The sequence below is a fragment of the Leiobunum rupestre genome, chromosome 5 (genome assembly GCF_980474605.1).
Source record: "Leiobunum rupestre chromosome 5, qqLeiRupe1.1.hap1, whole genome shotgun sequence".
Lineage (NCBI taxonomy): Eukaryota > Metazoa > Arthropoda > Arachnida > Opiliones > Sclerosomatidae > Leiobunum > Leiobunum rupestre.
In genome coordinates, this window is record NC_143388.1 from 42,419,793 (window position 1) to 42,436,282 (window position 16,490).

The following is a 16,490-nucleotide window of genomic DNA, read 5'->3' on the forward strand; positions in this document are numbered from 1 at the left end:
ATTCGTGTTCCTCTTTTCTCATTCCGTTGTCCAATTCGTGTTCCTCTTTTCCCATTCCGTTGGTCAATTCGTATTCCTCTTTTCCCATTCTGTTGTCCAATTCGTGTTCCTCTTTTCCCATTCCGTTGGTCAATTCGTGTTCCTCTTTTCTCATTCCGTTGTCCAATTCGTGTTCCTCTTTTCCCATTCCGTTGGTCAATTCGTGTTCCTCTTTTCTCATTCCGTTGTCCAATTCGTGTTCCTCTTTTCTCATTCCGTTGTCCAATTCGTGTTCCTCTTTTCCCATTCCGTTGTCCAATTCGTTTTCCTCTTTTCCCATTCCGTTGTCCAATTCGTGTTCCTCTTTTCCAACTCCGTTGTCCAATTCGTGTTCCTCTTTTCCCATTCCGTTGGTCAATTCGTGTTCCACTTTCCCAATTACTGGTGATTTCTGAAGCGATTGCTCGTGATTACCTACGATTTTTTTTAATATTTGAGCTGGGTAGCATGTAAAGTCTCAAGACAGCGCGCTTTGGAACCTCGTCGTTCAGTCGATGGCCCATCGATCCGTTTCCGCGTGTAGCTGCCGTCAGCAGAGCCATCTTTCTTTAGATTTTGGTGGGATTTATCGTTTGTGGCACTGAAATAAAATATCCGGTACACATTAGTCATTATATTGACAAGAAGACGAAACAATTGTTTGGACAACACTACTGAAGAAAATAGATCTAATTATTCAGTCTTTGTAACTTGGCAACACTGCCCAAAACAAGAAGACCCTATTATGCTATTGAAGAGACTAAGTAGAAGACAATTAAACTGAATTATTTCTTATTGTTTAAACGATATGTACGTCGTCGTGTATCCTACTTTATCCCAAAAGCTACAGTTTAAATCCATATCCAAAATTTGGCGTTGGTCATTAGCCAGTCACTACAAAACAATAGTTCTTTTTATAAAGTAACGTGTAATATAGCTTTTCTAGCGCGCGTGACGTATGAACAACATTTTAAAAATTTGGGCCAAACCTGACCTCTAATTTTTGAAAAAATCAGGGAAATGTCAGGGAATTTAATTTCGGTTGCAAATAGGAAACTTTTCCTAAAATGTAGGTTAACAAAATCAGGGCCCCCAGAGTTCCTATAATTCCTACAAAATCCTATATTTTCAAAAATATCCTATAACATCCTATATTTTTATCAAAATCCCCAAAAAGTCCTATAAAATCCTTTAATTTTGATATTTTGCCCATTTCAAATCCGTTCATTCAGTGAAATTACTAGATTTAGCCATATGATAATTTCTTATACAAAGTCACTCTAGTCTATACTTTTATTATTGTTAAGATGGTTAGCTAAAAGTATAATTTTCTGCTAAAATGGTTAGTTTCTAGTTTTTGTTTTGAAATGCATAAAGTTAGGATTTTATAGCACTATATATGCTATTTAATTTACTAAGATTTTGAAAAATAGTCCTATAAAATCCTATATTTTTAGTAATATAATCCTATTTTTCGTACAATAAATAAATAAGTCAGGGAAAATCTGGAAAAGTCAGAGAATTTGATTATGAAAAAACTGTGGCAACCCTGACTTCAGAAGCTAGATCATACCTTTTTCTAGTGAGGGGGTTACGAGTAACAAAAAAAAAGCAACGATATTCCTTTTTTGAAAAAAAATATGTATCACGTAAAATGAAAAGAAACCTATTCAGATATGCTCTTGCAAATGTTTAATGAAAAATGAGAATAAAATGGTATGACAGTGTACTGAACCGTCTTCTACAATTATTTTATCATATACACTACTGTTATGATAGATAACTTTGTTAATATCGGCTGTACCCGTATCGGTGCATCCCTATCTGAAACCGGTATAAGGGTGCTTGGTGCACATTTCCTGGAAGCCCATCGTCTTTAAATCGTAATAAGAAGTGGTGCCTTGGGTATTAGCCTACCTGGTTAATGATCTCCCCCATAACAGGAAATGGTTTATACTGAATAGTATAATCCTAAATTAAGTTTAAGCAGGCGTACATTCTACCAGTTATTAAAAATAGACCAAGAGGTAAACGAAATAGTATATCCGCCTTGGCCAACTTGTTATTCTCAAAAATGGTATAATTAATTTGACAACCATGACTATAGAATAAGCATTGTAACCTGGCTACCTGAATTAACTGCTTTAAAGGTCGCTCGATGACTTGGGCGGTTGGGCCTTAGCTGGTGCCTTGGATATTAGCTTAGTTGATTATTTATTTATCAGGGTTCATACAAACATGAAAATCAGTGAAAAACTGGAAATTTCAGTGAAATTTATTTAAAGCAAAAAAGTCAGGGAAATATCAGGGAAAATAATTGAGAACTCCAAATTATGTGCAATTTGTTTTAGTATTACTGAAATTATTACTTAGTATTGAATTCATACGTTCAATCTTGACTATATTATATTAGTAAGTGTATTGTTTTAAAAAGTACACCTGGAAAATATTCAAAACTACTCTGGAAAACCTGGAAATATCAGGGAAAATGGTTTTTGAAATATTGTATGAACTTTGTTTATGTCCATTTAGGACATTGACTTCTATTTGCGTTTTATGTTGATAACCAAAATCCGAGCCCACTAGGCTAGACTGGCCTTAGGGATGGGGTTAAGGTGGAACTACGTAATCGGACCTGGTTAAACCTAGGCGTGGCAGCCATACCCTCATTATTTTTAATTATCATTAAATAAATTTCAAACTTCCGTGGAAAACGACATTGAAATTGGCGACCCAGTTTTCGTGAATACTTTAACGACAGAAACGGATGGGGTAGGTACATTTGTTCAAATTTCATTCGTCCGAACGGTGGAACAAATGTTCGAATTTCATTCGTCCGAACCGCCGAAATAACAAATGTTTCAATTGTTCGAATTGGACAACTTGTTTGTTTCATTCGTCCGAATCGGTAGCATCACTTGTCCGAATTCTGTCGCTAAATTAGTATTTCTTAAATAAACGGATATAAGCATTATAATGTCGAATCATTTTATCCTATTATGTCAATTTTTCCTTTGGCCGATATAGTAAGTGGGAATTGCGTTGAATTTTGTGGATATTTTGGTTAGGTTAGGTTAGGTTCACGTTAATGTTACTATTTTCTTATATTAACAATATTTAAAAAACAACAACCAATTCCTAATGTTCGAAAAAAGGGACAAACGATTATTCGAACAAATGAAATTCACCAGTAAAGTTAACATAAATTGGACGATTAAATCACCAACAAAAGTTGTTATAAATTTTTCGGGCAAATGAAATACGTTTTCGGACATACGATCCTGTTTTCCGGCATTCGGACAAATGATCATTCGGACATTTGTACCACCGTAAAGTGTTATTTTTTGGAGCGCGCGATGAATCTAACGTAATCACCTCTCGTATTTTATTTAAAGAGCTATTATAACCGTTGGTTTGTTTTAGTGTTGTTAGTCTGAAAATGACCGAGTCCTTTTTTCCGGAAAATTTTCCGTATTTTTTTCCGAAAGGAAGTTAAGAGTTTTCATTCCATGATTAGTCTAATACATTGTTTGCAAATTTGAAGAAAGCGGCATTTTCGCCTCATTTTTACCAATCTGAAAGTAAAACTAAACCTCTAGACTAGTTAAAACTGATTAACAATGTAACACTATTAATGTCTTGTAGTATGTTTACTGTTATTAGACATTTTATACCGATAAAAAGTTAAAAACATTAAAAACCCTTAAAAAGTAATTTGTTTAAATTTTTTTATTTTTCCGATTTGCGGAAAATTTTCTGGAAATTTTTCGCATTTTATTTTTCCGGAAAATTAACAACACTAGTTTGTTTTGACTGGGACCGAAAGGAGAAATCGTACCTAATAATAGCCTGTAGGGAACACGACAACGCAACACCGGTAGGTAGAAAAAATCTACGCTAATCAATTAGGAATGTCCTACTTTTTCTTCCCAACCCCAAAAATATCTCCCACCCCAGTCACAATCATTACAAGCTTCTTCTTTCCCCCTATTATCAACCCCCTCCCTTTCCCAACTTTCTCACCCTTTATCCGTACACACACAAAACACTTTCGATTTCTACCCATTCTATTTAGGTCTCTTACAATTTTCCGAGCTCACACTCGTCCTGATTCTCGTCTAAAAATGGGGCCACTGTCAAGGGGGGATGGCAATCTGGGTAACGCTAGGGGGGGGGGCTATTCCGACAAAATGGGAACACGCGTAAACCGAGTCTGGTTCAAGTGCACTAGGTCACTTTCGCTATCGGGATCATCCCCCCTCCCCCTCGCGTCGATATGATATTTTATTATACGAAGGTTTTTTTTTGGTTCCTTTCACTTCGTCTCGTTTCTGCGCCCCCCCCCCCCGCCTTCGGATGCTGCATCTCTTTCGATTTCAACGATTTTTCGCGTCCTATTTCCCCCCCTCACAACCACGCGGGATTTTTTGCGTCTTGTATATTGCTTCCGAGAATAAGAACGTCGTAACTCTGAAAGTACAGTTTTTGAGATAACTTAACCTTGAAGATTTTGTTGCAGGGAAATAAGCAACACAAATATATAATTGGGAGCCAACAGTTCTACGTTAAACGATGTCAACCATGTTTTTTTCCTATTGAATGGCGGCCACAACCAAAGCTAGGGAGTGTTAGTTCTCTGTAGAAACTAACTTAAAATGAATTTTAAGATCCACCGATAGTTAAAAATAAACTTTGAACAATGTTGTAATAGAGAATGGTACAATTTTTTCTTTATTCAATATTGTAACTATAAAAAAAACTATTTTTTTGTAAGAAATAAATTTGAAATTTCTCTTAAAAATAAGCCTTTTGAAATCATTCACCCAAAATCCAAAATATATTCTAAAAACGAGCTATTTCTTATATATATCCATACTTTTTCCCAGTAGATAAAAGAAAATATAAATCTTATCTATTCTCACAATACGCACAAATCATCTGCTAAAAATGACTGAAATAGTATTCTTAAGTAAAGTTACCAAAATCATTTTCGAAACGAAGTTACTACGTTTATACTCCGAGGCGTCTTTCTCCCCCCCACTCGCCGTCGATCTCAGCGCGCGCGGGAACGTTACGTCACCAACAATGCCTTATCAGCAGAGCGCCTGTAGGCAGTTCCCTCGTTGCCAAGGGAGACGAAGGAGAAATTGGGTCACCCACTTTTGGCGGCGACGCGCTGATCCTATACCGTCTCCGCGTGTGTGTGTGTGGAAGCCTGTCGGAATGAAAACACACTTTAACTACTTTCGATGTAGAAAGTATTATTCGAAATAACTCTTTTTATTCCAATCTAATTGGCCCTTAATCTTTTAATTTCTCGGGAATGGGTATTTAAATCGAGTCTCCTCCCAGTTCATTCTTGAACTAATTGTTACGATTATGTAGGTCTATAGCGTTCCGATTTGGTAATATTGACCTACTTTTCTAAACGCTTAAACGGGAATCGGAAATGTTGGTGAAGGATAAACCCTTATTTGTGTTTGACTCATTGTTTTTTTTTCAAATTATTTTGTACACGTTGACTTGAATAGTTTTATCTCGTGGATGGGTTATGGTATTTTTAGAAATTAATTTTTCTTCGTGACTTTTTTACCCAGTAAATCTTAACAAGGATTGATTAGAGAAGAAATTTTTATGGGAAATTTCGTTAATAAATTAAAATCTAGTTGGTCTAGTGGAAAGGGTTTGTCCATTAGTTGACGCGGTGGAAAGTTGTTTCCAGTAATTGATCTAGTGTATAAGGGTTTGTCCATTAGTTGACGCGGTGGAAAGTTGTTTCCAGTAATTGATCTAGTGTATAAGGGTTTGTGACCAGCGCAAAGGGTTTGTGACCAGCGCAAAGGGTTTGTAAACGGTTTGTGACCAGCGCAAAGGGTTTGTAAACGGTTTCTGACCAGCGCAAAGGGTTTGTAAACGGTTTCTGACCAGCGCAAAGGGTTTGTAAACGGTTTCTGACCAGCGCAAAGGGTTTGTAAACGGTTTGTGACCAGCGCAAAGGGTTTGTGACCGATGCAAAGGGTTTGTCAACAGTTTGTGACCGGCGCAAAGGGTTTGTCAACATTTTTTGATCAGCGCAAAGGGTTTATCCACTAATTGATCTATTTGAAATCTGTTTCTGAACAACTGGGAATGCAAAACGTTCGTGACGAATTTATCCAGTTAAACGTTTTGGACCAATTGGACGAATCAAAAATGTTTGTAAATTTATTACAGTTGAAAAACATTTGGGACCAAATTAGTTCAATGAAACAATAAATAGTCTTGTTAAATATGAACCACACTACCGTAGCTAGCTTAACAATGGAAAATGAAAACTAAACTCCTTTCTTATAATGTCCGGTAATTGGAGAAATGTGCCAATTGGGAATAGATGCGAACCTGCACAAAACGCTTTTTTCCGGCTGACGAGTTTCAGAAAACGTTTAATAATCGCGGTTGAATTTTGCCAGTCATCTCTCCACAGAGAGTCCCGTTGTCACGCCCTGTTGCGGACAATACCCTTACCCAGTACCTGTTGATTTCGTACATTTAAACCTATTTGTTCATTCTTTTCAAATACATCTAGTCGTATATAACCAAACTTTGTACTAAGATTTAGTGGCGCAATTTTTAATTAGTTACGTCATGAGGACCTACTAAACTATTTCTTATACCATGGGCACTAATTCTGCTTGTACGTGTACTATGCTTACCAGCGACACGTGGGCCCAAAGCCACCCAATGGTATACAATCCCTACCAGCGACAAATGCGTCCATGGGTATCCAGTCCCTAGTCTTTACCAGCGACACGTGGGCCCAAAGCCACCCAATGGTATCCAATCCCTACCAGCGACAAATGCGTCCATGGGTATCCAGTCCCTAGTCTTTACCAGCGACACGTGGGCCCAAAGCCACCCAACGATATCCAATCCCTCGACAAATGCGTCCATGGGTGTTTAGTCCTTAGTCCTTGTGACAATGGTTGACAATCCGATTAACATTAAAGCCCATATATAATTAAATAAGGTTTGAAGAGTTTCCCCTCGCACATAACATATTTCTTAAGCTAGCGCAATTACCGAGTAGCCTAATTAAGCATCGATCTATTTCGTCACACAAATCCTTTTTTTGGGGCGAAATGAGGTCAACCTTCGAACGAATCTAAACACGCCGGTACAAATCGTACCCAATAAACGTATTATTAAAAATCTGTCCATGATGCAAAGCGGTGTGTCACTAAACCATTTTTTTTTGTTCTAATCTAATCTTCATTTTAATTCGTAAAATATTTTCATCCCACCGAGATATCTAACTCTTTGCTCTTTTTCAATTTCAATTTTTTTTATCTACGACAAATAATGGGAACTTATTTCATACATATATATGACCGAATTTTTAGAAATCTATGTCAAAATAATTTACGACTTTCACTGGATTTTCTCTTCCCCCACAAAGAGAGAAACGAATAAAAACGTTATATCTTCTCCTACCAAAAATGTTCGCGTTTACCCCAACCCTGACTCCATTCGGCACCCTTTGCACCATATTCCGTATTATACAATATTCAAATACTGCAACTCTCAAGGCGAGAGAAACCGTTTCTGTACAATTTCTCTTTCCGTTGGATTCGCGATGGTATTCTTCTTCGTACATACCAAACATACTTGTCCCCCCCTGAGAAACATACGGTCCCGGTACCCCCTTGACGTAAAAATCGGGGTGGTTATAACGGTACTGGGCTTGGTTGAAGTATTATACCATCGGGGAATTTGGGGAAAATCTGGAATAATAAGAATCTATATAATAAAATGTAACAGTGACTCTGGGGTCTTAAAAATTATGGCGTTTTTCTAGAGAGAGAGAGAGTACGGGAATTGTTAGTAATAAAAAAAGTTTTTTTTGGTGAAGAGGGAAAAGATAGGGTTCCGATCCTAGCGGGGGGTTCGGGGGGGGGGGTTCTCAATCCTTTCTCGCAATAAGGGGACGGAAGGGGGGTGGATCTCCGTAATGGGGTCAGTAGGTCTGCCAGCCCTGACATAGACCCAATCGGCGACGTGAGATTGGGAGCGCGCTGCAACGGCGGGCGCCTAGCCTTCACTTTCACTCGCTGCGGGCCTCGCCGCGCGCTACTTGGGTGGATTTTAATACAGGTACTTTCTCTCTGGCTGGCTCTGGTGGAAATGCCGTTAGGCTGGCTGCCTAGGCCGAGTTTGTTTGGGGCGAGCGAATAAACGCGCGAGACCCACTGGCACACTTTCTCCTCGAACTGTACGCGTCACGAGCCACTAATATACCGACTTTGAGTTAGCCTCGATTCTAATTCACTTTCACTCTCCACGCGACGACGAACGCGCGTATTTTTTCGATCCTCTCTCTAACGGAGAATATTCTATCCTTTCCGAGTCTCGGTTTAACCAGTACCGAACGGCGCGTTATAAGATATAGACGATACCAACTATAGCTCAGTTACGTTCTTCTGGTCGTAAAGAGTTGTACCGCGTCTCTCTCCAGTCTCAATTATCCGGGATTGATCATTATCGCTCTTACTTGGATTACCATACGCGAATTGTGTGCGCGAAAACTATATTGATATTTTGCCGGTGCTGTTTGGTGTTACTGTTTTCTCCACTTTAACGACGTTCGAAAAAGTCCGCGATGATCACTTTCGAAAATCGTCGTCCGGTCAGGTGACTGGTTCCGGTTCGGGTGACCAACATTCGTCCATTTAAATTGATATATATTTATAAAATAACGTAATATTTTGGTGCTTCTAATATTTATTAACTGAATCGAATCCGGCCATCATGAGTTACCAATCCGATATCGTGAACAGCATGGGCATGTTGAGTGGCGGACATCACCACAGTCCGTTCATCATGGATAACCCGCATTGTTTTCTCTCCTCAGCGGGTCCGCCTCAAGGCGTCATGAGCTCTTCGACCTCTTCGTCCGGAGCGGTGGTCGTGTACAACGGCATGTCGCCGCCCCCCAACGCCGTCGGCATGAGCGGTTTGGACTACGTGGGCCCGGGCCAAGGAGTGGGCCCCCCGGACGCCCCGGACACCAAAGAGGGCATCGAGGAGCTGTGCCCCGTCTGCGGCGACAAAGTGTCCGGCTACCACTACGGCCTCTTGACCTGCGAGTCGTGCAAAGGCTTCTTCAAGAGGACCGTCCAGAACAAGAAGGTGTACACGTGCGTCGCCGATCGCAGTTGTCACATCGACAAGTCCCAGAGGAAGCGCTGTCCCTACTGCCGCTTCCAAAAGTGCCTCGATGTCGGCATGAAACTCGAAGGTCAGTCCTCCATTTCACGGTTACAAAGTCACGTCATTCGAATAAGTATGACAATTACGGTTTTAATGATAATTATCTTATCGAACCTTTTTTTCGATACTGACACTCTCGAACTCGCGAGGGGAGTACCCGAGGTGTTTATCGCCGATTCTGTTCAAAGTCGGCCGTAATGTAGATCGATATGAGAAATGAAATTTCCCAAAAGGAGACTTTGCACTAACCATTCGTTTTCCCATGGCAAACGAAAATGTTTTTGACCACTTGCAACGTCTCTTTTTGGGAAATTTCACATCCCATTACGGCCGACTTTGAACAGAATCGGCGATAAACACCCCCTGGTCGGTAGAATCGCGCAATATCTCTGAAAATAAGAAATGTCATACTTACTCTTCTTACGTAACTTACGCTTTTAGCAACTACCGCTTCCTCCTCGCGTCCTTTATTTTGGCTCCTTTTCAAATGAGCGCGCGCTCTCCTTGACGAGCACGTGCGTTCTCTCACGTTGACCAATCAGATTAGCGCGAAAATAAACACTATTTTTAAATATTGTCATCCCAGTTTAGCCGCTATTTGTTATTTTTGCGCCCGCCGAAAATTGGGAAATTTACGAGCGATTTTAAAGTCGCTGTCTAGACAAGATATTTCCAATTTTTCTTAAGTCATTTCGAGTTTTTCGTGGAAATTTGCTCGTTCGAATAACGTTAAATTGTTTGTGAATAATATATATATTGAGTTATATCTAGAAAACCTGGAATTTCTGAAAAAGTCAGGGAATTTTAATATGGTCTAAAAGTCAGGAAACTTGAATACGATCTAAAAATCAGGGAAAAGTCAGGGAATTTGAATACGGTCTAAAATCCTGGAAAAGTCAGGGAATTTGAAGACGGTCTAAAATCAGGGGAAAGTCAGGGAATTTGAAGGCGGTCTAAAATCCTGGAAAAGTCAGGGAATTTGAAGACAGTCTAAAATCCTGGAAAAGTCCGGGAATTTGAATACGGTCTAAAATCCTGGAAAAGTCAGGAATTTGAAGACGGTCTAAAATCAGGGGAAAGTCAGGGAATTTTAAGACGGTCTAAAATCAGGGAAAAGTCAGGGAATTTTAAAAATTATAGAATAATAATCAGGGAATTTAATTTTGGTTGCAAATAGAAAACCTTTACTAAAATAAAGGTTAAAAATTAAAAAATTTGGCACAAAATAAGTCCGGGAAAATCTCCGGAGATGGCCAGGGAAAACCTGGAAAAGTCAGGGAATTTGAATGTGAAACAAATGTGGCAATAAGTAATTTCTAATTTGGTACATTATCTCAAGTTTGATCTTTCGGTAAAATGACCAAATTCTAATCCCTGTTTTAGTTCGTTTAAAACACGATTGAGATAAAAAAATCTTTTAATTGCTTCTTTAGAGGCTAAACTACTAGTTAAGTACGTGATAATTTGTTGACGATTGCTATGACCTCGCTCGTAAAAAACGTATTTAGTGTATAATCTAATTCTAGCTAATGCACTATTTTCACCCAAAATATATTTTTCTTGGCAAAGTCACACTTTTAAAATTGTTTTGGTATTTTGAAATTATGTAGTTAATGTGATGTAATTTCAACGCTCGTTTTATGTTTTTATTTATTATAATAGAAATACATAATATATCTCTTAGACAGAAGAAGTTAACTGTATAACTGTTATAGTTAGTATAGGGAGCTGTTTGCTCTGGTGGCATGAAGGGCTTCCCACCACCCTCCTAGGCAAAAACGCGTGGTAACCCGACTACTTTATTGTGAATCAGGGTTTGTACACTACCTGGAAAACATGGTAAAGTCAAGGAATTTGAAAATGATTCCAAAATGTCAGGGAAAAGTCCAGGAATTTGAAAATGGTCCTAAAAAATAAGCTAATTTTCAAATGACTCCAAAAAATCAGGCAAATAAATTTTTGAAAGAAAATATTTTTCAAGATTTTTATCTCAAACCATTAATTTATTCTACAAAAATGGTCAGGGAAAATATGGCAATTTGGTCAGGGAAAACCTGGAAATGTCACGGAATTTAATTCCGGAAATTTTGTACGAACCCTGTGAAAGGCATTAAAACTCCCTAGGCCTTGCCTGGTCCTTGGGTATTAGCCTAGCTGTTTATTAATATTAATATTATTAATTGCAAGTATTCATTTTCCTATACTGTTACCGACATTTGTTTGCAGATTTTTCATCATTGTAAAAACTGAGAACGAACCTACGAAGATACACGTTACATTTTACTAGCCCAAATCGTAAAAATATCTTTCCAATCTTCTGTATGTATCAAATTAAACTTAAAATGACTGAATTTAGCGTTTTCCTAGTATCAAATGAAATCTAAAGCGTGGGAAAGCAACCCTTGTACGCGTAGTACTCCACCTTTTAATAATCACGTGGTTTCCGGAGTCCTTGGTTTCGGAGCACGTGGTCTGGCTGTAAATTCAGCGCACTTTCGAGCCCAACGCTAAGAAAGCACGTGCTCCCCCAAACTGCCACTTTCAACCACCAGATGGAGTCGCCGAGTTTCTCGGTCCCTTCGATCGGCTCCTCCTTTAACAATTATTGCACGGTTCGTTATGCTAGAACGGAATCTATGCTATTGACTTATAAAATGTCGCTTTGTTACGTAAACTGTCATTTTAATCATTTATGGAATTGCGATAGTTTTACGTACCAGCAATTATATTAAATATCTAGCGTAAAATGTTAGGTAGGTATAAGTTATTAAAATCACGCGGCGATACCACCCTTTTAGGCTTCCAGATGGCGCTGACCATCAACTTGGTTCTAATCGATAAAATGGACGCATCAGCTTCAACTAGGGTAACTCACGATAGTTAATTTGAAAACGAAGCGTGCTTTAGCAGGCCTAAAAAAGTCTTGAAAAATTCAGCGAATTTTAATAATTTGTAGAAAGTTAGGCAATTTCAAATTTAATTTCAATAGAGTAATGGCAGTGCTACGTCACATGACGTCACCCATGCTTTTTCCTATTCATAAAAAATTCGGGCCCACTATGGCGGCCATGGCCAAAGCTACGGAGTGCTACCACTCTATATATTATGAAGGTAATTTTACCATAATTCTGTTGATTATTACTTAATTCCTTCAACGTTTTGGTCATTTTTAAAACTTTGTAATTCCAACGTGGCGATAAAAGGATTTTTAGTTAAATGCATACGAAAATTAATAAATAAATAAATAAATAAATTTTTGTGTATAATGTAATTTGGGGTAATATTTCTGATAAAAATTAAAACCTAAGTTAAAAATTGTCCAATTTTGATCTTTAAAATGTCAGTTAATTAGAATACGAAAATATTGTAGCATAAACCACGTTTATTTGGGGAAAATATGTTTTGCAATGGCGTATTTTGTAATCGGATGAATCCATCAATAATTTCGAAGCTTATCTCATTTAATGTTTTTTTGATAACGATAGCAATGGGCGCTTCTTCCGTTAGTGTTCATCAACAAACCAGTTTCTCTACTAGAAAAGGTGGAATTTGATCAAACGTTTTTTAACGATAAATAAAATGAGTGACTTGACCTGGCAATCCCGTTAGTCGACCCCTTGCCAAATAGCCGCTTTACACCTTTATTTCTTTTCTATCAAAAATGTTTTTCGTCAATGTTTTCGATTAACCTGTCATACGAACTTTTTTCCCTAGTTTTAACCCAGAAACGACATTTCAGTTTTATTTGCCACTAAAAAAAGGGTTCTTTTTAAGTAGATTTAATAATATAAGCTGGATTTAATCTCTGGCAAACCCATGCCAATTTCTTTTCCTTTAAAAAAATCACATTTTTACCTCCATATTTTTACCTGGCAGGTGGGTGGAAAGACATTTTCATCCGGGGTTGGCAAAAAACCGGCTTTTTTAAAAATTGAAAAATCCAGTATGATTAAATCCGGCTGTAACCGGTGGTTTAAACCAGATAAAACCATTAATAAAAAATGAGAAAATTGCTTATATCAAGCCCTCATTGCTCAAATTTCCCTATTTAAAAATTACGTTTTTGCGCGTGACAGTACCTTTACATTGTGAGGTATAGCAGACTTATTTACCCGCTTTTATACCCTAACATGGCAGCGTATTTTCACGCGCAAAATTAATTTTAAGATACCCTAATTGCTTATATGTTAGCTCTCATTACTTGCGACAAAAAGTGAAGGTTAAGTTTTGTTAATGTTTCTAATTAATTTCTCAATTTTTTTATAAAAAAAGTGGTTTTAACCATGGATTTTATTAGGTGGTTAAATCCGGCTTAAACCAGGGTGGTTTAATCCAGTCTGGCTGGCTCTTGCCAACCCTGTTTTCATCCTAAGATTAATTTTTTCCCCAACTTCCTTAGCAGTAATTTTCTACGCCAACTAAAAGTTAAGTTCTAAGGCGTAATATTATAGCAAAAATAACACATAATCATTTTTTAATTTAATAAAAATATGGCAATAAGTGGAAAAATATGTTCGGTCTGATGAACTCTGATAGATTTTTAAATTGCAGTTTCATTTCTTACCACAATGTTACCCGAGACTAAGAGTAATTAAATGAAATACGGGATTCTTACGAGAATGCCTGACCCCTAGCGTTATCTTTCTAAGGCTATTGGCAGATTATAGAACTGAGTTGCCGCAATACTTATAAAACGTGGAATTCCTGAAAACTTCGGGATATTTGAATACGGGTTCAAAGGTCAAGGAATTTAATTTTTCTTGCAAATAGACAACGTTTACTTAAAATATACGTTAAAAATTGTCAAATTTTAACATAAAATAACTTAAAATAAGTCATCGAAATCTCTGGAAATGATCAGGGAAACCCTGTAAAAGTTTAGGGAATTTAAATTTGATAAAAACTGGCAACCCTGTACAAGTCGTCGAAATAATTCTCTAGTGTTGTTAATTTTCCGGAAATATTTCCGGAAAATTTTCCGCAAATCAGGAAAATAAAAAAAATAGAAACATAAATTACTTTTTAAGGGTTTTTGATGTTTTTAACTTTTTATCGATATAAAATGTCTAATAACAGTAAACATACAACGAAACATTAATAGTGTTACATTGTTAGAGGTTGAGTTTTACTTTTAGATTCGAAAAAATTAGGCGAAAATGCCGCTTTATTTAAATTTGCAAACAATATTAGACTAATCATGAAATAAAAACTTTTTTTTTTATTCGGAAAATTTTCCTGAAAAAGGCTTCGATCATTTTCCGACTTACAACACTATAATTTTCGTGTTTAAAATTTTTGAATGTTCTCAGTTTTGGATTTGAGTAAACTAAACGCGATGATGAAACGTGATAACCCCGCGTGTAACTCTGCTCGTACGCGGTACCCTAGTTAGCGAGTACGAAACGAAGCGATTCCCACGCAAACAATCCAGTCTCAAGAACCTTTTGGTCTTCCTCCGTTGTAAATTCGCCAGTTCATTTTCCCCCAACAGTCACGCGCTTGTTTTAAAGGAATTTTTCGTTTTCAAGTCAATTTGGGTTTCGTTTTGCATAATATTCTAAACGGGACGAGGAAAATGGAACGCGCTTGGTTTCGTAAGCCGCGGCGGCGAAATTAGTAGGCCAAGATTCCAAGACTTCATCGCTATAAACGGAAAAAAGAAATGGGTTTCTTTTCGCCTGTTCTGGGATTTCGGAGTAGGGTAAGAAGGGTAACCCTTGACGTTCTTTTAAATGGATATTTTAGCAGATAAATTCTGGATAAGCGGACGAACATTTTAGCAGATAAATTCTGGATAAGCGGACGCACATTTAAGCAAATAAATTCTGGATAAGTGGACGAACATTTTAGCAGATAAATTCTGGATAAGCGGACGAACATTTTAGCAGATAAATTCTGGATAAGCGGACGCACATTTAAGCAAATAAATTCTGGATTAGCGGACGAACATTTTAGCAGATAAATTCTGGATAAGCGGACGAACATTTTAGCAGATAAATTCTGGATAAGCGGACGAACATTTTAGCAGATAAATTCTGGATAAGCGGACGAACATTTTAGCAGATAAATTCTGGATAAGCGGACGCACATTTAAGCAAATAAATTCTGGATAAGTGGACGAACATTTTAGCAGATAAATTCTGGATAAGCGGACGAACATTTTAGCAGATAAATTCTGGATAAGCGGACGCACATTTAAGCAAATAAATTCTGGATAAGTGGACGAACATTTTAGCAGATAAATTCTGGATAAGCGGACGAACATTTTAGCAGATAAATTCTTGCTTCAAGTAAATATTTAATCACTTCTTGGACCCTTGGACATCGACATAAAATTTACGACTTTTTTTGTAGTCCATGGTTGCCATAGGTCAGGGAAAAGTCAGGGAATTTTAAGAAGTTGGGTGAAGGTCAGGGAAATTTAGGAATTTGTAAAAAGTCGGAAAGTTAAAAAATAGGTCTAAAACTATCAGGGAATCTTTGGAATTTATAAATGGTTAGAAAATTAAAAAATATGCGTAAAAACTCGGGGAGTTTTAATAATTCATAAAAAATTCGAGGAAATTTAGGCAATGCAAATTTATTTAGCCGATTTTATATTTAATTATAAAATTAAAGTATAACAAAATTATATAATTTTTGGGTCTTAAAAGGTTAGGTAAAAATATCTAAAAATGGTCAGGGGTATTCTAAAAAAATCAAGTGAAATAATATTCTTATGAATTTCAGTGTCTCGGATGACAGTTCTATCGTGGCAAAGCTTGTAACGCCAACAACTATCCTTAGTTCGTAAAGTTGCACCCAGAGTCAATTACCTTTGCAATTAGCATCATTAAAGCAGCTAAGCTATGCCCCGCATTCTGTCACCTCGTCCTTCCACTGATGGCAGATTTGTCTGATTCTCTTCTACATACACTCATTTGTGTCACAGCTGTAGATCATTTATTTTTATAGAAACTATTCGCTACATTACACCGGAATAAATATTATTTAATTATCATTTAAAATTTCCTTAATTATCTAACTATCCTTATTTTAAATAAATAATATTAATTATGTTATTTAATGTATTCATTTGAAATATAGTCATTATTAGTAAGTTTATATTATTTAATGTATTCATTTGAAATATAAACATACTAATATTAACTATATTAATGTATTCGTTTGAAATAGAAACTTACTAAAAATAACTATTATTTAATGTATTCGTTTGAAATAGAAAC

General features: G+C 37.1%; 1 protein-coding gene across 3 annotated transcripts in view; it reads left to right on the plus strand.

Moving 5' to 3' along the window:
* ftz-f1 (ftz transcription factor 1) overlaps positions 1 to 16,490 on the plus strand; it is a 101,272-nt gene that overhangs the window by 51,564 nt on the left and 33,218 nt on the right. For all 3 annotated transcript variants that reach the window (XM_090175941.1, XM_090175940.1, XM_090175942.1), the window contains one exon: positions 8,906 to 9,292. In XM_090175941.1, coding sequence (XP_090032067.1) covers positions 8,906 to 9,292 — 387 coding nt within the window. The remainder of the gene's footprint in view (positions 1 to 8,905; positions 9,293 to 16,490) is intronic.